Here is a 26525-nt window from a genome sequence, read left to right on the forward strand (position 1 = left end):
GGTAGGGTTAGATGCCCGTTTCCGCTTTCTTCCCGCCCACTTCCGGGTCTCCTCTGTTTACGAATATTTGGGCGCGAATTATTCTAAGCGCGGCTCCCAGAAGGGTGTAAGAAGAATCAGTGGTGAGTCGTGATATCCTTAACCGGCTGGGTGGATCCAAAGTTGAGGGACGAGTTTTAAAGCCAACGCGTTTGTGGCAGACTTCGCGGTTTGTATTTGAGGAGGGCGAGGGGGGATTGTTCACGGGGAAATGCCTGATGTCCTAAAAGGTCTGCCGTTAGGATCCTGGGATTGAGATATTTGATAAGGGTGGAGGGAGCAAAAGCGTGAATACTTCCTCCCTGTTTCCCCCGAATCATCCTTATACTCATCCTCATTGCTGGATTTCTTCCGCAGGCACGAGTGAAGTCAAGTACAGCCTAGGACATTAGTGTCTGTTTTTCCAGGCGTCCTACTCACTCTTGTGCCCACATAGAGGTCTAAATTGAGATAATTGAGTCCCATGAGTACCAACAAGCTGGTAAGGAAAACAAGACAACCTAGAATGCCTCCCTCTCTCCTAAAGCATATAGTCTGGCGGCAAACTACTGTCCAGCCTTATTTCTTTTCACTCCTCCTATACACATTAAAAACCTCGCTGAACTTCTCCTGTCCCTGAACACGCCAGTTTTTTTGTTTTGTTTTGTTTTTCCCGAGCTTTCCTGCCGTCCGAGTTTTACTGTTTTCCCTTGGATGCTTCATTTTTCTACTTTTTCACTATTTCAAAACGTCATTAAAATAATACTTTTTCCATGAATAATGTACAAGCATACCTCCGAGATATTGCGGGGTCGGTTCCAGACCACCACAGTAAAGTTAATAAAGCCTGTCACATGATTTTTTTGGTTTCCCAGTGCATATAACAGTTGTATTTACACTGTATTGTAACCTATTAAGTGTGCAATAGCATTATGTGTAAAAAAATACTGAGCATACTTTAATTTTGAAATATTGTATTGCTAAAAAATGCTAACAATCATCTCAGCCTTCAGCAAGTCCTAATCTTTTTGCTGGTGGAGGGTCTTGCTTGATGTTGATGTCTGTTGACCAATCAGGGTGATGGTTGCTGAAGATTGGAGTTGCTGTGGCAGTTTCTTAAAATAACAAAATAATGAAGTTTATACAGCAGTTGACTCTTCCATTCACTAAAGATTTCTCTTAGTGAATCTTTTACTAATCTCTTAGTAAACGGCGATGCTGTTTGAAAGCATTTTATCCACTGTAGAACTTCTTTCAAAATTAGAGCAAATCCTCTTAACCCCTACCATTGCTTTAGCAACTAAGTTTTTGTGATATTCTGAATTCTTTGTTGGTATTTCAACAATATTCACAACATCCTCACCAGGAGTAGATTCCATCTCAAGAACTTTGCTCATTCCTAAGAAGCAACTTCTTATCCACTAGTTTTATCGTGACATTGCAGCAATTCAGGTACATCTTCAGGCTCCACTATTTCTCTTGCTATTGCCACCAGATCTTTCAGGACTTCCTCCACTGAAGTCTTGAACCCCTCAAAGTCATCCATGAGGGTTGGAATCAACTTTTTCCAAACTCCTGTTAATGTTGTTATTTTGACCTCCTCCCATGAATCATGAATGTTCTTACTAGCATTTGGAATGGTGAATCATTTCCAGAAGTTTTCAATTTATTTTGCCCAGATCCATCAGGGGAATCACTGTCTAGGGCAGCTATAGCTTTACAAAATGTATTTCTTAAATACTATAACTTGAAAGTCAGAATTATTCTTTGATTCATGGGCTGCAGAATGAATGTGTTAGCAGACAGGAAAACAGTGTTAATCTCCTTGTACCTCTCTATCAGAGCTCTTGGGTGACCAAGTACATGGTCTTTGAGCAGTATTATTTTGAAAGGAATCTTTTTGTGAGCTGTAGGTCTCAAAGATGGGCTTAAAATACTCAGTAAATCATGCTGTAAACAGATGTGCTGTCACCCGGGCTTTGTTCTTCCATTTCCAGAGCACAGACAGAGTAGATTTAAAAGAATACGAGCCCTAGGATATTTCAGAATGGTCAATGAGCATTGGCTTCAAGTCACCAGCCACATTAGCCCCTAACAAGAGAGTCAGCCTGTCTTTTGAAGCTTTGAAGCCAGGCAGTGACTTTCTAGACATGAAACTCCTAGACAGCATCTTCTAAGAGAAGGCTGTTTTGTCTTCATGGAAAATCTTGTTTAGTGTAGCCACCTTCATCGCTTATCTTACCTAGAACTAGATAACTTGCTGCAGCTTCTGCATCAGCACTTGCTGCTTCACTTTGTACTTTCTTGTTATGGAGATGGCTTATTTTCTTAAACCTCAGGAACCAAGCTCTGCTAGCTTCAAGCTCTTTGGCTACAACTGTCTCACCTGTCTCAGCCTTCACAGAATTGAAGTGAATTAAGACCTTGCCACAAATTCATCTTTGGTTTAAGGGAGTGTTGTGGCTAGTTTGATTTTCAATGCCAGACCACTCGAACTTTCTCCCTATCAGTAATAAGGCTGTTTTTGCTTTCTTATCATTCATGTCTTCACTGGAATAGCACTTTAAATTTCCTTCAAGAACTTTCCCTTTGCATTCACAGTTTGGCTAACTGGTGTGGTTTCCAGCCTATCTTGGCTTCTGACATGCCTACCTCACCTTGCTTAATCATTTCTAGCTTTTAATTTAATGTGAGAGAGGTGTGATTTTTCCTTTCATTTGAACACTTGGAGACCATTGTAGGGTTATTAATTGGCCTAATTTCAATATCATTGTGTCTCAGGGAACAAGGAGGCCTAAGGAGGGGAAGAGAGGCAGGGAACAGCCAGTTGGTGGAGCAGTCAGAACACACACAACATTTACCTATTAAGTTCTCTGTCTGATATTGGCATGCTTCATAGTGCCCCAAAACAATTATAGTAGTAACATCAATCACCATAATAGATATAATAATGAAAAGTTTTGAAATACTTTGAGAATTATCAAAATGTGACACAGAAACATGAAGAGTGAGGACAATCTGTTGGAAAAATGGCATCAATATAGTTGCTCAATGCAGGCTTGCCACAACCTTTAGTTTGTAAGATGACAACAACAACAAAATACAGTGTCTGCGAAGCTCAATAAAGTGAAACACAATAAAAAGAGTTATGCCTGTACATTCTTACCCATATGCACAAACCAGTTTAAGACAGTCATTCGCTCACTTGCCTCTTTATAACATTTACAAATATATATAGTAATTATTTTCATATCTGTCTCTACCTATGCACTATCACTAAGCTATGGTTTCCCTTGGATCTAAGAATGGGACGAAATATCTATTTATTTTTATATGCATTGCAAGTAGCCCAGAAGTAGTAGAAACGATGTATTTTGTTTATTGGATTCTTGCTATGTCTCAAATACTGTTCTAGGTGGTTTATATATTCTTCGCTAAATCATTTTTGCTTTACAAAAGCATTTAATGTTAGTACTTTTATTAATCATTTGACTAATGTGGAAAATGAGTTAATTTACTTGCCCAAAGATATACAGTTAATTAAGCGGCAGGGCTAGATTTGGAGCTTGAACAATTTACCCTTGTCGCAGAACTGCTCTTAACCATTATGGTAGTGTTCTCAACCTGGGTTGATTTTGACCCAGGAGACATTTGGCAATGTCTGGAAACAATTTTGGTTGACTCTACTCAGGGGTTGGAGGTATTCTAGCATGTGACGGTCTACGTAGACCCAAGCATGCTGCTAAACATCCTACAATACACACCACAGACTCCACAATAAAGAATGATCCATCTAAAATGTTAATAGTGCTGAGGCTGAGAAACTTTGTGCTATTGTCTAGTGCCTCAAGTAGGTTTCATTGTTAACAGTACTTCTGAAACTCTGTTAGACCGGTTTTGTTTTTTATTTCTAATCAGTCATAACTGATAATTTTGTAAAATGCAATTAAAAATCAATTATTAGTCAAACTGCCTCGTGGTATAATACCAGGAGTGAACTCTGATGTAAACAATAAATTTTGGGTAATATGATGTGTCAACAATTACAACAAATGTACCACTTCGGTGTGTGATGTTAATACTAGAGCTTGCAGGGGATGGGGGGGCAGGGATTATATAAGAAGTTTCTGTATGTTTTGCTCACTTTTCTGTATATCTAAAACTGTTCTGAAAAAAGTCTATTTTTAAAGAAATAGTAATTACTAGAAAATGATATGGCAAAGACAAGGCTAATTATTTTATGATTAGGTTCAATGTGCATAAAATTACTCTTATCAAATTCCTGTAAAAGTTTCTAAATGATTACCTTCAATTTCCACACTTGAAAGGATTATGGCAAACAGTTTGAATGAGATTTGGAGTAGCACTAAATTACATGTTATTTTAATAAAGAATATCGAGAAGAAAATGATTAATGGAGCCAAACTATAAATAAGTGCCAAATGAGAGAGAGCACAAGAGCCACAGACTTAGAGAGAAATGAAGTAGAATAGTTAGGAAGATTTTGAGAAGGAGGTGGCTCATGATCTGAGAGGGTGGGCAGAGATGGGAGAGAGCTGCTCAGGTAGAAGGTATAGTATATGTTTGGGAGGCAGAATTACTCAAAGTGTGTTCAGGAAATCATCAAATCTAGCTAGAGAGGGAGATTTGATTAAGGAGTAGTAGGAGAGAAGTATGAAAAGGTAGGCAGAGTTAGGTTGTTAAGAACTAAAAATGGCATGGTAAAGAGTTTGACTGTTACACAGAACATATAGGGGTAAATTTTTTACTCACTTAATTTGTTCCAAAATTTGGGATTGGGAGGGATTAGGCAGAGCTTGCTCATGTCCACGCAGTGTGGGCTGCAACATACTGACTTAGGTACATGTACCAGACTGGCAAGTTGGTGCTGGCTATTGGCTGGGAGCTCAGCTAAGACCTTCCTGGGGTTTCAATTCCTCTCAGTGTTGGCATCCCTCATATGGTTATGGCTTGGTTACAAAAGCAAGCATTATCTGGGCTCAGTGGCTCACACCTGTAATCTCAGCACTTTGGGAGGCCAAGGCAGGAGAATCACTTGAGGTCAGCAGTTCAAGACCGGCCTGACCAACATGGTGAAACCCCATCTCTACTAAAAATACAAAAAATTAGCTGGGCGTACTGGCGGGTGCCTGTAATCCCAGCTACTTGGAAGGCTGCGGCAGGAGAATCGCTTGAACCTGGGAGGCAGAGGTTGCAGCAGTGAGCTGAGATCCAGCCCAAGCGACAGTGCAAGACTGTCTCAAAAAAAAAAAAAAAAAAAAAAAAAAGCAAGTGTTTCTAAGCAAGAGGAAGTCAAAGTTGCCAGTCTCTTCATGTCTAAGCCAGTAAGCTAGAACAGAATCACTTCTACTATATTCTGCTGCTCAAACAGCTTCAGAGTCTGCCGAGATTTAAGACATGGGGACATAACACCTTACTTCTCATTAACAATCGTAAGAAGGAATGGGTACCATTTTTAATCTAAAATCTCAGCTGTCACTTGCCCTTTCACTGGATGCTTTTATTCAGTGAACAACTTGAACTGCTGTACATGTCAGCCCTTCCAGGAGAGATCTATAAGTGAAATTCTTAGTAGTGTCAGACCAACAGATTAATTTTCACATAGATTGATGGTATAATCCTAAAAACTGTCTCCTTCCATTTTTGGCAAAAATTGAGTAATGGTAAATTTATTACTTAAAATAACAAGACCTAGGTTTTACTCCTTAAACTGACATTATCTGTGACCACTTTATATTTCTATTTCCGTGGACTTAAACATGGAGAGGATGTTATTATACGATTGAGTATAAAATAAGAGATACAAAAGCATTTTTAAATGATTTTCTAAAATCCATACAAATGGAAGTTAATTTCTAGGAATGAAATTGAATTAGATATCCTTATTCTGATAAGAGTGAAAATTATTTGTTTTAAAATGTTTGTTTAAAAGCATACAATACTATCCCCAAACTTTTAGTATCATTTTTCTTTAAAAAAAAAAAAAGAGAATGTGGAACATTTATAGGTAAGTTTTTTAAACAAAACATTGTGCAAGGCTTTAGCTTTTTTTGTATTTTCATCTTTACAGATTTTTTTTTTTTTTTTTTTGAAGCACTGTGTTTAGATCAAGATGTCTGGTAAAGCAAATGCTTCCAAGAAAAACTTTGAACAGTTAAAAAGAAATCCAAAGAGAAAAAAGGATAATGAGGAAGTTGTGTTGTCAGAGAAAAAGGTAATGAAAATATCAAGTTTCTCATTTAGAAATCTTCAACTAGGGCCAAGCACTGTGGCTCATGTCTGTAATCCCAGCACTTAGAGAGGCTGAGGTGGGTGGATCACGAGGTCAGGAGATTGAAACCATCCTGGCTAACATGGTGAAACCCTGTCTCTACTTAAAAATATATATATATATACACACACACACACACACACGCAAATTAGCTGGGCATTGTGGTGCGCACCTGTAATCTCAGCTGCTCGGGAGGTTGAAGCCGCAGAATCGCTTGAACCCAGGAGTTGGAGGTTGCAGTGAGCCGAGTTTGTGCCCTTGCACTCCAGCCTGGGCGAAAAGAGTGAGACTCCATCTGAAAAAAAAAAAAAAAAAAGTTTCAGGTTTTACCCTACTCATTAGGCAATGCCTATATTTGTTTTGGAGGTAAAGTATGTAACACTATTTCCTAGGCAAAGTAAGTAATGATTCATTTAAAACGTTCTTTGACACTGTATAAAATTTTGTTATTATCACCATTGTCAAGAATTGCTTTAGTATATCCTCTGCCTGTGAAAAATATATACCATTTTTCTGTAGAAGTAGCAACATACATTTTTTCTATCTACTAGAAATTATATGAATACTCTTTGACATATATAAAATTCTATTGTAAAAGTAGTATCCTTTTATCTGATGTTTAATTCTGTTTATGTTTATGCATGTGTTTTCCCCTGTAGGTTAGAAACACAGTGAAAAGAAATAAAAATCATCTAAAAGATCTGTCTTCTGAAGGTATTTCTTTTCTATTACCTTGTTTAACCTGCTTCTATGTCAAGCTATATCTACATTCATGAAAAAATGTTCAGCATCTTGTTTATGAGTTCTGGAAAAGATAGTAATAAACCACTACATTTGCATTTTTGTAAGAATATGTAGTAGTGGTTAGTTATTTTGGTCAACTGAAATTTTATTTAGCACCTCTGGCAAAATACTGTAGAGACTTCAATGCCACTGAGTTGATAGGAAATAGAGAAAATCAAAGTGGCCCACAGCCTGCATTATTAGTGATCTGTAATAAAAAACAAACCTGATTTTTCTTCAAGACAAATATGCTTTCTGTTCTGTATAGATTAGTTTGGAACCACTATTATAAGTTGGTTTAGAGTAAACTAGTTTGGAGTAGTTGCCTTTGCTTAAACATCACTGTTTTGTGAAAGGATTCTTTACGTCTCCTGAGCCAACACTAGGTTAGGTCCTCTGGTTTTATACTCCCATAGCATACAATACTTTTTTTTTTTCCTTTTGTATGCTTTGCATGCCTATAATTTGTTCAATACTCCTTCTCTCCAGCACTGATTTTCATGAGATCCAGTACTATTTCTTCTTTTTTTAATACCTAATAAGTAGAACAGTACCAACAACATAGTTGACACTAGCTATTTGTAGTTTGATTAGTCTGTTTTGTTCCAGTTGCCATCCAACATTTGGAAAATAGTTTTCTGGTCCTCTCAATGAAATGTTTAAAGAATTTAGGCCATTTCTGAGAATGAAACCTTTCATAATTAAAGTTCGATTCTTCATTTAAAATTATTTCTATTATCACTTGGTAGTATTTCCATTAACTCATCAGTAGAAAGCATATTCATATTCAACACCTGGAATGTTATAGCTGTGTGATAAAAAGTAAATTAAACAGTTTATACAGCTTGATAATATTTTGTTCTGATAATTTCATAAGCTTTTTTAGATACAAACATTCAGTTTTTAAGCAACAATATGTAAAACATCTAGATTGATCAGAGCCTCTTCTATTACGACAGGACAAACAAAGCACACTAACCTAAAACAGATAAAGATAGCACCCAACAAGAGAAAAACCTGGCAACCTCTGTCAAAGAGTACCAGAGACTATTTGCAAACTATGATGGAATCAGTAATAAGGTGAGTATAAAATTTTTCCATTTCATTCTTTTGGTTCCCACTTAGGCGTTTCCTATGGATACTGTTCTTTTAAATATTGCTATCTATCTTAAGGTAATAGAGTGTATTTCTATTTCGGAAAAGGATATAATTAATGTGGTGGTATTTGCCTTCAGCAGAAAAGTCTTTGTTAATTTTAGAAACTTGAAATTCTATCAATGAAATAAAAGCAAGTGTTTGTGGCCTGACTTGCTATCAATAAAATTTTAATTTATGTCAATAGAGATTGTTTAGGCAGAAGTTGAGTTCAGAGTGACACTTTACATAGAAGCTACCACACTAGAGGGGATACAGAGAAAATAAGACAGAATTCTGCTATGTGGAGCTGAATTCGATCGGAAGAGCCAGGCATATAAATTATTACAATACAGTGTGGCAAAATATATATATAAGTAGAAATTTTTCATTGTACCTCTGTTTAAAGTATCTTTAATATGGAAGGAAAAGTGATTGATTTTGCCTGGCTAGTAGGGAGGGACACTTGAGAGAAATCAGAGAAAAAATATACAGAGTATATTATTATTTGTGTTTCAGACTACTATTCCATCTTTTTTCTTCTCTAGGACAATTTTGAGTAACAGAATTAAAGATAAAGAAGAAATACAGTACCATCTCAACTTCCTGAAGAAAAGGTAATACTGTTGCATAATTAAAATGATTAAAACAAAATTTTTAAAAACCTGACTTCTTCCTATGTTGCCAAACAGACACTTGGTGGAATGTAAGTTTTTCTTTTTTTTTAAAGAAGGTGAACAACTTGGAAATATGTTTTCTTTTTTTTCTAAACTGCTGCTGCACGTATTTCTCAAATAAGTTTCAGGGGAACTTACAAAAAAACACCCTGAAAATCACAAAATTCTGTTTCCACAGTTCACTCTTCCGTATTTGAAATTTCAAATTTCAGAATTTGAAAACAGTTTTGTCAGCTTGAACTCCCTTCAACTTCATTTTTAATAATTTGAAGTTAATAGTTTACCACTCTTATCTATCTGATATTTACCCTATTGCGGTGTTTTTCCACTTCATATTGTCTTAAATTATTTGCACGAGCAACAAGTCTAATTTTCTAAGATATTATTGCTCTTCATCTTATGGTAAATCACCAATGGAGATTTCTCTTCAGGAGTTCTTAAAAGGCACACCACTGCCTGTGATTTTCAATAATTACTTTTCTCTAGTATTTACACAACTTTTTATAAGAAAATGTTCTGCTTCTCAGTTTCAAGTTTGCCTAGAAATGTTTGTGACCTATTTTAAGGAATTCCTTTGAGCACAAATTCTATTTACTTTTTCTTTAAATATAATTTTTAACCCATAGTAGCCAAGTAGAAAGAGTGAATGGGATGGGTTGGGTGGGGGTGGGAGTTTGTTGAGAAAGGTTGAACAAATTAAAGACTGCTAGAAGCAGGCTTGTAAATTTGCTTAAAGGTATAGCAGCCTATTATTAAAGAAGGAGGAAGATATTAAAAAGATAATAAATAAGCTAATACAAGCATAATGAAAATGTAGCTGTTTAGGATCTTTTTAATATAGGACAAATACTAATGTTTAGTGTATGAATGAGAATATTACATTACATAATAGTTGCTGTTCATAGTGATCACCTTGGTTCACTGGAAAAGATTATATTCAACAGATAGGCAGTCTCTTCATCATGTAGCAGCTATGGAGATACACATTTCAAGGCCTGACTATTTCCTCCTTATTTTTACTTTCACAGCTTGCTTTCTTTCGTTCCCGAAGTAACCATACCCAAGATACAGTTACTTATACCAATACAACAAAGTATAGCATTAGCAAACTGATAATTGGAACTCTAAATACATTCTTCTGTAGCAGTGTTTCTCAAAGTATATTTGAAACACTTGTTCTTACAGTTAGTCTATGGATAAAGATAACCTATGGTGAATTATATTTGGGTACCTTAGCATGTAAGAAGTCCTGCAGTAAATAAATCTATTTCATTTTCTTTAACCTAGCATCTCCCAAATTGATATTTCTGGGAACTCATTTTCATATATTAGGCTCATCTCTGCTTTTGACTAAATGTTAGCTTCATTATTTTCATTTTTTTTAGTTTTCAGTTCTTACTAGATTACAACTATAGTGATAGGCAGCTTCCTGTATATATCATTTTAGCCTTGTAAAGAAAGAGGAAAAAGACAATTCTTACCCCTTAGCTTCAGTTAGAAAATTCTAGGAGATGGTTTCTAATTGGCTGAGCTTAGGTGATATATATCTATTCTTGGCGTGATTTTGTGACAAGAGCTACCATGGATATGGTTGATATAGACTGGATTATATACCTAGCCCCATGATTACACTGACAAGTTTGCTAGGCAAACAAAACTATTCGCCATTACAATTCTAAAGGAACATACTTCTAGAAAGTCTGTCCTATAGAAACAATGTTATAAGTGGTGATTAAATGTTGCTGATATAGTAGGATATATTCAAGTCATGGTTTTAGTTTCTAAGAGTTAGTGAGACTCCTGGAAGTCTAACTGCTATTTAGAACGTTTGGAGCAGTGAATGACCCTTCTACATAATTGATTTAATAAACATATAGAAGAAACTTCATAAACAAAATATTTTTGTCAAGAAAATAAAAAACTTAGCCCTCTTAGGAAGGCTTAGGCAGATAGTTTGTGTTTAAATATGATAGCCTAATGACAATTTTTCTAAATAACTGGAGTTTGTCTTAACAGTTTAATGAGAATTACGATTTGTGGAGTTTTTGCTGCCTACTTTCTTCTTTACAAAAATTAAAATTTTATTTGCAAACTATGCATCGAACAAAGGTCTATATCAAGACTCTATAAGGAACTTAAACAAATTAGCAAGCAAAAAACCAACAATCCTTTTAAAAAGTGGGCAAAGGACATGAGCAGACACTTTTCAAAAGAAAACATACATGCAGCCAACAAACGTGAAAAAAATGCTCTCAACATCACTAATTACTAGAGAAATGCAAATGAAAACCACAATGAGATACCATCTTATACCAGTCAGAATGGCTGTTCTTAAAAAGTCAAAAAGTAACAGATGCTGAGAGGTTGCCGAGAAAAGGGAATGCTTTTAAACTGCTAGTAGGAATGTAAATTAGTTCAACCATTATGGAAAGCAGTTTGGCAGATTCTCAAGTTAAAACAGAACTACCCTCCAACCCAGCAATCCCATTACTGGGTATATACCTGAAGGAATATGAATTGCTCTACCATAAAGATAACATGCACACTTATGTTCACCACAGAACTATTCACAATGGCAAAGACATGGAATCAACCGAAATGCCCGTCAGCGGTAGATTAGATAAAGAAAATTGTGGGACATATAAAACTTGGAATGCTATGCAGCCATAAAAGAATGAGATCATGTCCTTCGCAGCAACATGGTTGGAGCTAGAGGTCATTATCCTAAGCAAACTAACACAGGAACAGAAAACCACATAGTGCATGTTCTCACAAGTGGGAGCTAAACATTGAGTACATATGGACACAAAGACGGGAACAATAGAGACCAGGGCCTACTTGAGGGAGGAGAGTGAGGGTTGAAAAACTATCTGTCAGGTACTATGCTTATTACCTGGGTGAAAAAATCATCTGTACACCAAAGCCCCACAACAGTTGCCTACATAACCTGCATATGTACTCCTGAATCGGAAATAAAAGATTCTTTTTTTTTTTAATTAAGATTTTTAACAAGATCCCAAAAGCAGGACAGTGGGTTCCACTATTGTTCAGATTTCTCCAAATCTTAAGTAGTAGAACTTTTTAGAATGCAAAGATGCTGCTGTTATAAAAGGAATCAAATTTAGCTTTTCCTCCTCATAAAATTCAAGAATCAAATCTGGGAAAGCTATTTTGCAGTCTGCCAGATGTGACGATAGAAACAGATGTTTCTACTGGTGATCAAATCAACTCGAATTTATAAAGGAATTTTTTAACTTTAATATTAAATACCATTCATGTTTATAATATTTTCGAGCAGTGCACTTTAATCTTAGTGTTTTATTTGCCTTAAACTCTATAGAACTTAGTTTTCTTCGAAATCATTTAAAATAACTAAGGTAAATCTTCTCTGTTTTTTATCACATTCTCTAAAATAATTGAGATTTGGGGTCCAGGGTCATAGTTAAGACTTCTAGACTAGTGTTCTGTCTCTTAACCAACAATTCACAATATATAATAGACTCATGTCCTGTAATAGTCTAGAAAACATCTGGATGGTACAAGGAAATTTTGGTTTTAAAATGTGTATACATTGTCAAATGTGTAAAATAGAAAGTTTTCTTTTAGTAAAGTAGCCCCAGTGTCCCTTAATTTGAGGTAAATCTTAATAAATCGAAAGGCTAAATGATGATTTGTCAGGGCTTTTTGAGGGGGAGACTTACTGGCACTGTTACCCAGTGGTAATAAAAGAATATTGTACCTTTTAAGAATATGAGGACAAGAAAAAATGAGGACTGTTTTAAAATAATAATAAGACTTAAAAAATAAACAAAATAATTACATTTTTATTTTATCCTTAAGATTGCTACAACTGTGTGAAACTCTGAAAGTCCCTCCCAAAAAGATGGAAGATTTAACTAATGTGTCAAGGCTACTGAATATGGAAAGGGCACGAGGCAAAGCTAATGAAGAAGGTCTGTCATTACTGCAGGTATGAAATTTGAATAGGGAATCCATAATTAGAGAGTTAGGGAAAGGGGAAAAGACTAAAGTTTTTTAAATTATCATGATGTTCCTGCAGTAGTGAATACTAGATCTTGAACCAGGTTTTTTTATTAAATTGTTTTTTTTTTTCATTAAAGCAAAAATTTGTCTGAACTTGGCGCCTCTAAAGTTGAAGTATTTCTAATATATTTGTGGTTAAGTAGCAGTCCTATTTTTTTCATCTAACTTTAACTGAACTATCTTAGTCTTTTTAATTATCACTTTATAGGAGTTTATCACTCAATACTGTGGAATTTTAAAACGTGTAAGTTTTTCTGACCTGTATATGGCAAGAAAACACAGGTATCATTAGAGTTAAAATGTACTGGGGACTTCCTACACTTCAGACACTGTTCTAAGCACTTTATACTTATATCCCTTAATCCTCACAATGACTTAGAGTATGACCTAAATTATTCTCTTTTTACAAATGTGATAAAAAGACATAATGCTATTTCTAACTGAACCTTAGATTGCTTAAAGTTGAGATGCTAACTTTGTCATTCTGACATTAGCACGATTCTTGATCACTATGTCGTATGGCATCCTTTGGAAGATAATAGGAGATAACCTTATCTATCATGGTTAACTTCAAGCTTTTAAGTAATGGATATCCGAACAACTAAGACAAAGCAACCTTAAGGAGCTTATTATATAATTATAAAAACTAATACACATCAGACCGTATATCCTTTAGACATTTTGAAGTAGTTTGTAGATGTCGTGTGCATAGATTTTAGTTGCAATTTAGTAAGTACAAGGTGGTAGTAGTTTCTGCAAGGAATATATTCCCAAAATGTATAATAATTCAAAGGTAACAATTCATTCCCATTTTTCCATAAGATTGAGAATAAAGTTGAAGGAACAATTTCTGAACACAAATCTATATATATTTTTAGTTAATAGGGTGGCATTTTTTGGTGGCTGGCTGCCTCACTTTATTCAAAGTGTAATATTATATTTGATTTCCATCCCAAGGTTCCTACTTTTTTAGGGCATCTTTTCAGTATTGGCACTAGCTTCATCACCTAAACACTTAGATGACATTTATTTAGGTTATTTTAAAAGGTTCGAGAGTATGATCATGGAGAATTTTAACATTTAGTATTTATGCACATCAGTTAAGGGTGTTTGAAGTCATAAATGATAGTATGATTTTTATGCTATTCATAAGCATTTCTGGTCTTCAGCTGAAATTTGACCTCCATGGGACATAAGCATAATTACAGTCTATAGTGTGCTTGTTAGTCACTCAGAAGAAGCACCACTGGCACCTGGGGCAGGAGAGTTCTTCATTGGCATAAGAGGATTTTCGGACTAGCAGCTTGTAAACTCGATCTCGTTAGTTTTCTCCTCTGTGCCTTAGACCCATTGCTTTTTCTCACTGCAGCCTAGAGTTATTGCTGGTGATGATCTTCTAAAACCTGTAATAGTAACAGAAATTTTATTTATTTAACATTTTTGTCGTGCTGTCACTCAGTAATGGTGCTGGGGAAACAACAGTGGTGAACAACATCTCGGAGATTCTGGGAAGACAGCATTAGAACAGCTGAAGCATAATTTTTTAGACTCCCTTGATGTTGTCATAAAAATGGAGCCATAGGATTTCAGAATCAGAGTTAGCATAAGAAAATAGGACAATAAAGACCAAAAATAACATTCCTGATACAACGAAAGCATGCCAAAAAGACATGTGCCTAGAATGGATGAACATTAACCTAATTTATCAAGTGAACTGAAATAAATTCAGAAAAATGATAGAAAGTATAGGGGAAAAATTATAAATCAGACTTGGAAATACTGATAAATGAAAGAAGAGAATTCAGGAATGAATGAGACATAAAAGAAAAAACCTTTCAGATATGTAGACTAAATTAGAAGAAACACTAAAGCAAATAAACACAACAAATAATCCTTATGGTAAATAGAATATAACATAAGGAGAAAATTTTCAGAATCATAAAAACACTTTTAAAAGGAATTGAGAAAAAAAATCCTCAAAGAAGATACCATGTGAGTATGGTAATAATACCCAAAGATAACCAAAGCAATGGAACAAAATAAATTTCATAATGAGAAATTTTAATCCTTGTTGTATTTAACCCCTTTATTCATTCAGTGCTGTTACACATTCCCTTTGTAGTGGGTTGAATCTAGGAAAAGGGTCTTGTCAGATATAATTAAGGATCTCAAGATGAAATCATCGTGTATTGTCATGGGTAGGTCCTAAATCCAACAACAAGTGTTCTTATAAAAGACAAGAGAAGGCACAAAGAAAAAGTCACGTGAAGGCAAAGGCAGAAACGAGAGCAATACAGCTACAAAGAATGCGTACAGCTACCAAAAGCTGAAAAAAACAAGAAACCATTCTCTCTTGTCTTCAGAGGGATTGTGTCCCTGCCAACAGCTTGATTTTGGACTTCTGTCCTCCAGAACCATGACAGAATGAATTTCTGTTATTTTAAGCCAAGTAGGTGGTGCAGCAGCCACAGGAAACTAATATATGTGGTTTGCTTTATATTTATATTGGACAGCACTCTGTTAGATCCAACAACCAATTCACAGAAAATACAGGGCTGAGGAACCAGTTTAAACTTCACCAGGGAATGCAGTTCAAAAATTTAGCCTATGGAAAATTCCACAGAGCAAACTAATCTCCACCATGAATTGAAATGGAAGTCTCCTATAGATGAAAAGAGACTTAGACATATCAACCAGTCACAAACAGTTTGGAACCTGATTAAAACAAAATGTAAAAAAAAAACTCCAATTTATGAGAAAACTGAAAATGTGAATACTAACCATATGCTTGATATTAAGGAATTTATTGAGATTCTTTAAAGTGTAGTAATGATATTGTACTCTCATATATCTTTAAATCCTTTAGAGCTATATACTGAAATATTTATAGATAAAATGATGTGATATCTAGTATTTGAAATAGCGCAGAGGAAGCAGGAGAAGTGGATGGAGTTAAAGGTGTGACAGGATGGCCACAAGCCAAGCACGGTGGCTCACGCCTGTAATCACAGCACTTTGAGAGGCCAACGCATGCGGATAACCAGAGGTCAGGAGTTCAAGACCAGACTGGCCAACATGGTGAAACCCTGTCTCTACTAATAATACAGAAAAAAAAACTTATCTGGGCATGGTGGCAGGCGCCTGTAGTCCCAGCTACTCAGGAGACTGAGGCAGGAAAATCACTTGAACCCAGGAGGCAGAGGTTGCAGTGAGCCAATATAGCACCACTGCACTCCAGCCTGCGCAACAAGAGCGAAACTCCATCTCAAAAAAAAAAAAAAAAAAAAGATTGTCATGGGTTGATAATGGAAACTGGCTGATACGTATATAGGTGTTCATGATAACGTTCTCTCTTACTGTATGTGTTTGAAATTTACTATAATAAAAAATAAAAACAGAGTCTGTTCCTCCATGGAGTTTAGATTCAAGTGAATAGAGCTCACAGTCCCAAAATCTTAGGCATTCAGGGAACAGCACATTCCCAGTAAGGGGCCAGACAATAAACATTTTAGCCTTTTTGGACCACATATGGTTGACTGTTTTGTTGCATATCCTTTTGTTTTGTTGAGGTTTTGACCAATCTTTTAAAATGTAAAAACAAATCACAGTTCTTGAACTGTACAAAAATATGCCATGGGCAATTGCTGACCCCTGCAGCTACCCTTTAAAAAAAAAAAAAAGTGGTCATTTAGAAGCCAAAATATATTTCTTGAGGAAGACTACTCTAGTTGCCAGCAACAGTTCTGCATCCAGTATTTGCAGAATGACATAGATAGAGCATCAACCTTATTGCTGAACAAGATGTAAGAGTTACTACTTCTGTATATTTTCTGTGTGGCTTATTTACTTGTTCCCCAAAGCCAGCAGGCAATGTTATCATTGACTGTTGCTAGGACTATATTTGAAAGCAGTGCCATATTTAATACCTTTTAGAAACCTGGAGACTTGCTAATTTTAATTTTATCCTCAGCCTGCACACAACACATCCTTAATGTCTTGTCCCCATACTTGTTTTATTCATTTCTTATTTTCTTTTCATCTTCCCCTCTAAATTATATATTCCTTTAATGTGGGAAACTGTTACTCATTTTTTTATTATTCTCCCTGCTCTAATGCCCAACATTACTTCCTTTTGACAAATTAAAATAGCAGCCTCTCAAATGTTCCTAAATAAATGAAAACAATTCAGAATTTCTCCACTACATGAAGTTTTATGCTGTTTAAGGAAGGTTACTATATTTGCTGTCATCAGTTCTGGGCTCTGCTAGATTTACACTTGGATCTTCCAGGATCCCTGACCCTACCAGCATTGGTAAGTTTTGAGGAAGTGTTCATGTACATCTCCTTATTCCAGGGAAATTAGATATCCTTATAACACATTAATACTTTGACATACCAGCTCTCCAAGAAGTCTATTTTTTGAAAGAAACAAAAGTAAATTCACCATTTGCTTCTAAAAATGTTTTAAATGTATATGGTGTTTTTAAAAATGTATATGTATAACAATATCTATTAGGATTTAATATAATAATGTGTTTAAGTTAAATTTTTTTTTTTCTCTTTCTGACTCAGGAAGAAATAGATAAAATGGTAGAGACCACAGAGTTAATGACTGGGAATATTCAAAGCCTAAAGAACAAAATTCAGATTCTGGCAAGTGAGGTGGAAGAAGAAGAGGAGAGGATAAAACGGGTAATTATTTTAAACTGTATTACTGGAATTTGGATATAATTTTGAATGGTTAAATTATGCCAAGACAGCTTTCGAGTATGATATGATGAGAGAAACCAGCTTTTTGAAATAATCTGCAGCTTTCTTCTACTTTAGATGCATCAAATAAATACTAGTGGAGTACTCTCTCTTCCAGAACTTTCTCAGAAAACTCTCAAAGCACCCACACTTCAGGTAAGTACCTATTTACCATATTGATTACAGGCATACTTTAGAGATATTGCAAGTTTGGATTCAGACCACAGCAAAAAAGCAAATACTGCAGTAACGCAAGTCACACAAATATTTTGGTTTCCCTCTGCATATAAACGTTATGTTTACACTATACTGTAGTCTAGTAAGTGCAAAAAAGCATTCTTTCTTTAAAAAATAAAAGAAACATAAAAGGACATACCTTAATTTAGAAAATGCTTTATTGCTAAAACATGTTCATCATCTGCACCTTCAGCAGGTCGTAATCTTTTTGCCGGTGGAGGGTTTTGCCTCAGTGTTGATAGCTGCTGACTGATAGCATGGTGATTACTGAAGGTTGGGATGCATGTGGCAATTTCTTAAAATAAGAAAACAATGAAATTTGCCACATCAGTTGATTCTTCCTTTCACGAAAGGTTTCCCTGGAGCATGTGATGCTGTTTCATAGCATTTTACCCACAGTAGAACTTCCTTCACAGTTGGAGTCAGTTCTCTCATTCCTTGTCCTGGCTTTGTCAACTAAGTTTTTGTCATATTCTATATCCTTCATTGTTATTTCAACTGTGTTCACAACATCTTCATCATGAATAGATTCCATCTCAAGAAACCACTTTCTTTGTTCATCCATAAGAAGCAACTCCTCGTCCATTCAAGTTTTATCATGAGATTGCAGCAATTCAGGTACATCTTCAGGCTCCACTTCTAATTCTAGTTCTCTTGCTATTTCCACCACATCTTCAGTCACTTCCTCCACTAAAGTCTTGAACCCCTCAAAGTCATCCATGAGGATTGAAAATTGAATCCATTTTTTCTAAACTCCTGTTATTGGTGTTTTGACTTCCTCTTGTGAATCATGAATGTTCTTACTGACAGAAGGATAAATTTCTTTCAAGATATTTACAATTTATTTTGCCCAGATCCATCAGAGAAATCACTACCTAGGGCATCTATAGCCTTATGAAATGTGTTTCTTAAATAGTAAGACTTGAAAGTTGACATGACTCTTTGATTCATAGACTGCACAATAGATGTTGTGTTAGCAGATGTGAAAACAACAATCTCCTGGTACATCTTCATCAGAACTCTTGGGTAACTGTGAACATTTTCAATGAGCAGTAATATTTTCAAAGGAATCTTCTTTTCTGAGCAGTAGCTCTTAACAGTGGGCTTAAAATATTCAGTAAGCCATGCTCTAAACAGATGTACTGTCACCCAGGCTTTGTTGTTCCATTTACAGAGCACAGACAATGCAGATGTAGTCGATTTAGTAGAATTAAGGACCCTGGGATTTTCAGAATAATCAGTGAGCATTGGCTTCAACTTCATGTCACCAGCTGCATTAGCCCCTAATAAGAGCCTAACAAAACCATGTCCTTTAAAGCTTTGAAGCCAGGCATTGCCTTCTCCTTTCCAACTATGAAAGTCCTAGAGATAGCATCTTCTTCCAATAGAATGCTGTTTTGTTTACATTGAAAATATGTTGTTTACTATAGCCACCTTCACCAGTGATCTTAGCTAGCTAGGTCTTCTGGGTAACCAGCTGTAGCTTTTCTATCAGCACTTGCTGCTTCACATTGTACTTTTTGTGTTGTAAACACAGCTTCTTTCCTTAAACCTTATGAACTAACTTCTGCTAGCTTCAAGCTTTTCTTCTGCAACTTCCTCACTTCTGTCAGCCTTCATAGACTTGAAAACAGTTAGGGCCTTGCTGTGGATTAGGATTCGGTTTAAAAGGGAATATCGTGGCCGGTTTGATCTTCCATCCGGACCACTCAGACTTTTCCCATATCGACAGTAAGGCTGTTTTGCTTTCTCATCATTCATGTATTCACTGAAGTAGCACTTTAAATTTCCTTCAAGTACTTTTCCTTTGCATTCACAACTTGGGCGTTTGGCACAAGAGGCCTAACTTTTGGTTTGCGTGGCTTTTGATATGCCTTCCTCACTAAACTTAGTAATCTCTAGCTTTTGATTTAAAGTAAAAGACATGATTCTTCTTTTCACCTGAACACTTAGAGGCCATTGTAGCATTATTAACTGGCTTAATTTCAATATCGTTGTGTCACAGGAAATAGGGAGGCCCAAGGAGGGGGAGAGAAACTGGGAAATGGCCGGTTGGTGGAGCAGTCAGAACACATAACAATTACCAATTCAGTTCGCTGTTTGATATGGTTGCAGTTGTGGCACCCAGAACAATTACAGCAGTTCCATCAAAGAACACGAGGCATAGATCACCATAACAGATACCGTAGTGATTTTTACAGTTTGAAATATTACAACAGTTACCAAAATATGACGCAGAGACACAAAGTGAGCATGTGTTTTTGGGAAAATGGTGCTGATAGACCTCCTTTACACAGAGTTGCCACAAACCTTCAGTTTGTAAAACAACGCAGTATCGGGGAACACAGTAAAATAAGGCATCCCTGTATATAATAGATCAGTTATACATCACATATATATGAAAACATTATGTCCTATTTCGTTCTTTAAACAAATGGAACCGGATATAAATGGTTTGGCAAATTACTTTGCTCATTTGACTATATAGTTTGAACATCTAGTCAGTCATGTAAATCTCTCATTTTTGTTGATAGCTATGTAACATTCTGTTGCATGGAGGTCATATAATTTGTAAATTACTGATGGAAATACATAATTTTTTTGTTACAGGTAAGACTGGGTACACCCTTGTACATACGTCTTTACTGATTTGTGTAGTCATAATTGTGGGATACATTTCTAGAAGTAAATAATTGACAGTTTGGTTTTTTTATGCTTTTAACAATAGCATATAACTCCTTATAAAACAGTGCTGTCTTATTTGTAGTAAACTCTAAACTGCTAATTTATCTTTCTTCAAAGGACTCCAGTAGATATTGTAGTGTAAATGTTTGTAGCATTGGAAAGTCTTCATGTTTTCTTTTTCTTTTTTTTTTTTTTTTTGAGACGGAGTCTCGCTCTGTCGCCCAGGCTGGAGTGCAGTGGCCGGATCTCAGCTCACTGCAAGCTCCACCTCCCAGGTTTACACCATTCTCCTGCCTCAGCCTCCCGAGTAGCTGGATTACAGGCGCCCGCCACCTCGCCCAGCTAGTTTTTTGTATTTTTTTTTTTTTAGTAGAGACGGGGTTTCACCGTGTTAGCCAGGATGGTCTTGATCTCCTGACCTCGTGATCTGCCCATCTCGGCCTCCCAAAGTGCTGGGATTACAGGCTTGAGCCACCACGCCCGACCCATGTTTTCTTAAAAAGTAATTTAAAATTTTCCTATTGGCTGGGCACAGTGGCTCATGCCTGTAATCCCAGCACTTTGGGAGGCTGAGGCGGGCGGATCACCTGAAGTCGGGATTTTGAGAACAGCTTGACCATCTCTACTAAAAATACAAAATTAGCCAGGCGTGGTGGCACATGCCTGTAATCCCAGCTATTCGGGAGGCTGAGGCAGGAGATTTGCTTGAACCTGGAAGATGGAGGTTGCAGTGAACCAAGATTGTGCCATTGTTCTCCAGCCTGGGCAACAAGAGTGAAACTCTACCTCAAAAAAAAAAAAAAAATGGACACTTACACTCTCCCAAGACTAAACCAGGAAGAAGTTGAATCCCTGAATAGACCAATAGCAGGCTCTGAAATTGAGGCAACAATTAATAGCCTACCCACCAAAAAAAGTCCAGGACCAGATGGATTCACAGCTGAATTCTACCAGAGGTACAAGGTGGAGCTGGTACCATTCCTTCTGAAACTATTTCAATCAATAGAAAAAGAGGGAATCCTCCCTAACTCTTTTTATGAGGCCAACATCATCCTGATACCAAAGCCTGGCAGAGACACAACAAAAAGAGAGAATTTTAGACCAATATCCCTGATGAACATCGATGCAAAAATCCTCAATAAAATACTGGCAAACCGGATTCAGCAGCACATCAAAAAGCTTATCCACCATGATCAAGTGGGCTTCATCCCTGGGATGCAAGGCTGGTTCAACATTCGCAAATCAATAAACGTAATCCAGCATATAAACAGAACCAAAGACAAGAACCACATGATTATCTCAATAGATGCAGAAAAGGCTTTTGACAAAATTCAACAGCCCTTTATGCTAAAAACGCTCAATAAATTTGGTATTGATGGAACGTACCTCAAAATAATAAGAGCTATTTATGACAAACCCACAGCTAATATCATACTGAATGGGCAAAAACTGGAAAAATTCCCTTTGAAAACTGGCACAAGACAGGGATGCCCTCTCTCACCACTCCTATTCAACATAGTGTTGGAAGTTCTGGCTAGGGCAATCAGGCAAGAGAAAGAAATCAAGGGTATCCAGTTAGGAAAAGAAGAAGTCAAATTGTCCCTGTTTGCAGATGACATGATTGTATATTTAGAAAACCCCATTGTCTCAGCCCAAAATCTGCTTAAGCTGATAAGCAACTTCAGCAAAGTCTCAGGATACAAAATTAATGTGCAAAAATCACAAGCATTCTTATACACCAGTAACAGACAAGCAGAGAGCCAAATCAGGAATCAACTTCCATTCACAATTGCTTCAAAGAGAATCAAATACCTAGGAATCCAGCTTACAAGGGATGTAAAGGACCTCTTCAAGGAGAACTACAAACCACTGCTCAGTGAAATCAAAGAGGACACAAACAAATGGAAGAACATACCATGCTCATGGATAGGAAGAATCAATATCGTGAAAATGGCCATACTGCCCAAGGTGATTTATAGATTCAATGCCATCCCCATCAAGCTACCAATGACTTTCTTCACAGAATTGGAAAAAACGGCTTTAAAGTTCATATGGAACCAAAAAAGAGCCCGCATTGCCAAGACAATCCTAAGTCAAAAGGACAAAGCTGGAGGCGTCACGCTACCTGACTTCAAACTATACTACAAGGCTACAGTAACCAAAACAGCATGGTACTGGTACCACAACAGAGATATAGACCAATGGAACAGAACAGAGTCCTCAGAAATAATACCACACATCTACAGCCATCTGATCTTTGACAAACCTGAGAGAAACAAGAAATGGGGAAAGGATTCCCTATTTAATAAATGGTGCTGGGAAAATTGGCTAGCCATAAGTAGAAAGCTGAAACTGGATCCTTTCCTTACCCCTTATACGAAAATTAATTCAAGATGGATTAGAGACTTAAATGTTAGACCTAATACCATAAAAACCCTAGAAGAAAATCTAGGTAGTACCATTCAGGACATAGGCATGGGCAAGGACTTCATGTCTAAAACACCAAAAGCAACGGCAGCAAAAGCAAAAATTGACACATGGGATCTAATTAAACTAAAGAGCTTTTGCACAGCCAAGAAACTACCATCAGAGTGAACAGGCAACCTACAGAATGGGAAAAAATTTTTGCAACCTACTCATCTGACAAAGGGCTAATATCCAGAATCTACCAAGAACTCAAACAAATATACAAGAAAAAAGCAAACAACCCCATCAAAAAGTGGGGAAAGGATATGAACAGACATTTCTCAAAAGAAGACATCCATACAGCCAACAGACACATGAAAAAATGCTCATCATCACTGGCCATCAGAGAAATGCAAATCAAAACCACAATGAGATACCATCTCACACCAGTTAGAATGGCAATCATTAAGAAGTCAGGAAACAACAGGTGTTGGAGAGGATGTGGAGAAATAGGAACACTTTTACACTGTTGGTGGGATTGTAAACTAGTTCAACCATTATGGAAAACAGTATGGCGATTCCTCAAGGATCTAGAACTAGATGTACCATATGACCCAGCCATCCCACTACTGGGTATATACCCAAAGGATTATAAATTACTCTACTACAAAGACACATGCACACGTTTGTTTATTGCGGCACTATTCACAATAGCAAAGACTTGGAATCAACCCAAATGTCCATCTGTGACAGACTGGATTAAGAAAATGTGGCACATATACACCATGGAATACTATGCAGCCATCAAAAAGGATGAGTTTGCGTCCTTTGTAGGGACATGGATGCAGCTGGAAACCATCATTCTTAGCAAACTATCACAAGAAGAGAAAACCAAACACCGCATGTTCTCACTCATAGGTGGGAACTGAACAATGAGATCACTTGGACTCGGGAAGGGGAACATCACACACTGGGGCCTATCATGGGGAGGGGGGAGGAGGGAGGGATTGCATTGGGGAGTTATACATGATATAAACGTCATGCACATGTACCCTAGAACTTAAAGTATAATAAAAAAAAAAAAAAAAAAAATCCTCTCAATCATTTACCAGTGGTGAAAGGAGCAGGATGGGGGGAGGGAGAGAGATTTGAAAGAAGAATGACCATTAGTTGACAATTATTGAAGTTGGGTGATAGATACTTAAGGTTTATTTTAAACTGTTCTAACATACATTTGAGATTTCTCATAATAAAATGTTAACAACTATATTTAATACTATCTTTCCCACAGAAAGAAATTTTGGCACTAATTCCAAACCAGAATGCTCTTCTAAAGGACTTGGATATTCTTCATAATTCATCACATATGAAGAGCATGTCAACCTTCATTGAAGAAGCCTATAAGAAACTGAATGCCTCTTAAAGAGTTTTTTTATTTTTTAGATTGTTCCATATTAATTTAATGTTCACGAATTTGTAAAACTGTTAACCTATGATTATATGTACAGAGGCTAAGGCTTCTGCAGGATTTCTTATCTCCTGATACGCACTTTAAAATTAGTCTTTGTAGCTCTATCATTAGCATCTAATGTAGTTCTGAAAACTGTTTAGCAGTTGCCATATCTAGGAAGCTAACATTTATATTGCTCTATCAATAAGTATTTGCTTAGAACCACAAAATAGGAATTGCCTTACGGATCGAATAGTTTATAATGCCTGAATGGAGGTCATTTATTGATTAACAGCGCATATCAGGAACTGTGATAAGTAAGTGTTTACATGTAGTGTCTAGTGCATAAAAACCTAAGCGTTTGCTATCATTCATTCTGTAGCCAATGGCTTACATTAAGTTTCTGTCTGGTCATCCGGAACTTGAAAAATCCTCAAATGCTTTCACTCTTTTACCTAATTCCGTAGTCTTTTTTGGGAAGTAGTTAAGATATGCCTGGTATCTTTAACTTTGGAGGTAGTCTCAAAATTTTACTTCTTTGGTTGTTTAGTGAATTAATGTTGAATATTTATTTTCTACTGTCATCAAAACATACTCCCAAAAAATATTAAAAAGGAACCTTAGCATATTTATTTCATTAAAACAAAACAAAACAAAAAACCAAAAAACTTTATAAACCTTTTCTCATTATGATAATAAGCTTATATATGGGAATAAATTATAACCTAATGTATCAAAAATTATTTCTAACTACAGTATACTGTCTTGGGTTTTTTTGTTTTTTTGTTTTTTGTTTTTAATCTGTAAAATAAAATGACTGCAATTACTTTTTTGTGTAACCTATAATATCAGTTCATTTGGGAGATGCCATAATTCTGTTAATATCCTTCAGGCAGAGACCACCAGGAACACACCTGTAATTAAACAAGTTAGGTTTTTACTGTACTGAGGAGATCACACATGAGGACCCTGGGGCAGCTTGAGAAGGGTCACAAGCAATATCCTCATAGGAATAATGGTAAAGAAGGCCTATTAACAGATTTTGGAGGAAAATAAAATCTCAAAGAAAAACCTGGCAAAGTGACTAAAAGTAAAGGTTATTACAAAATGTCTTAAAAACCCTTCACGTGGAAACTTAAAGCTTCATGTTTTTAGAATGAGTAGTAGAGCCCTAACTCTGATTTTTAACACTAATGTTATAGTAGCTTTTTGTGGGGAGGGAGGAATTACATATGCTGTTTCTCTCAGGGCATCTGTTTAACGGATAACTGATAGTTAACTGGGATTTTAACTTTCCATTGTTGCTGAGTGATATAGTTCTTCACCCTGTGTGAACTGGCCATACTACTCTTGTAGCTTTGAAGGTTTTATAATCTAACTTTAAGAGATCTACAGTATCATCTGGTAGGAAGCATCCAATCCAAAACATACACAATATTTTCTTTAAATAAGACTGCATCTTGGTATACTCTTTGGAAAGAATTTAAGAATTAATTACAGATCTGTTATGATTTACTTACGGTTTGTTTGGCCCCACCAACGTCATGTTGAAATTTTTTGATCCCCAATGTTGGAGGTGGGGCCTGGTGGGCGTTGTTTAGATCATGGCATGGATCCCTCATGAATGGCATGGTGCCATAGATGCTGATGCCATGCTTCTTGTACAGCCTACAGAAACATGAGCCAAATCTCTTTTCATTAATAAATTTACCCAGCCTCCGATATTCCTTTATAGCAACACTAAACATACTAAGAAAATTGGTATTCAGGAGTGAGGCATTGCTCTAAAGATGCCTGAAAATGTGGGAGTAGCTTTTGAACTGGGTAATAGGCAGAGGTTGGAAGAGTGAGAAGACAGGAAGACAAGGGAAAGTTTGGAACTTCTTAGAGATTGGTTAAGTAGTTGTGGAGCAAAATGCTTATAGAAAAAGAGACAGCAAAGGTCATACTGAGGAAGCCTTAGATGGAAATGATGAACTTATATGTAACTGAAGCAAAAGTCACACTTGTTATGCCGTAGCAAAGAACTTGTCCGCATTGTGTCCATGCT

The 26525-nt window shown here is 36.3% G+C and overlaps 1 protein-coding gene across 3 annotated transcripts; it reads left to right on the forward strand.

Annotated features, from left to right (window-relative positions):
* Positions 1–11: 11 nt before the first annotated feature.
* On the forward strand, positions 12–25307 carry CENPQ (centromere protein Q). 3 transcript variants are annotated; one of them, XM_033217409.1, is made up of 10 exons: positions 12–122; positions 397–520; positions 6134–6253; positions 6970–7024; positions 8053–8173; positions 8776–8844; positions 12745–12874; positions 17521–17640; positions 17776–17853; positions 24317–25307. In XM_033217409.1, exons 3-10 carry the CDS (start codon positions 6152–6154, stop codon positions 24446–24448), a joined length of 807 nt encoding a protein of 268 aa, XP_033073300.1. In that variant the 5' UTR covers positions 12–122; positions 397–520; positions 6134–6151; the 3' UTR covers positions 24449–25307. The 3 variants fall into 3 exon arrangements, with proteins under 3 accessions (XP_033073300.1, XP_033073299.1, XP_033073298.1); XM_033217408.1 differs by lacking the exon at positions 397–520 and having other exon boundaries at positions 15–122; positions 6110–6253; XM_033217407.1 differs by lacking the exon at positions 397–520 and having other exon boundaries at positions 36–122.
* Positions 25308–26525: the final 1218 nt, after the last annotated feature.

The sequence above is a fragment of the Trachypithecus francoisi genome, unplaced genomic scaffold, assembly GCF_009764315.1.
Source record: "Trachypithecus francoisi isolate TF-2019V2 unplaced genomic scaffold, Tfra_2.0 Lachesis_group10, whole genome shotgun sequence".
Lineage (NCBI taxonomy): Eukaryota > Metazoa > Chordata > Mammalia > Primates > Cercopithecidae > Trachypithecus > Trachypithecus francoisi.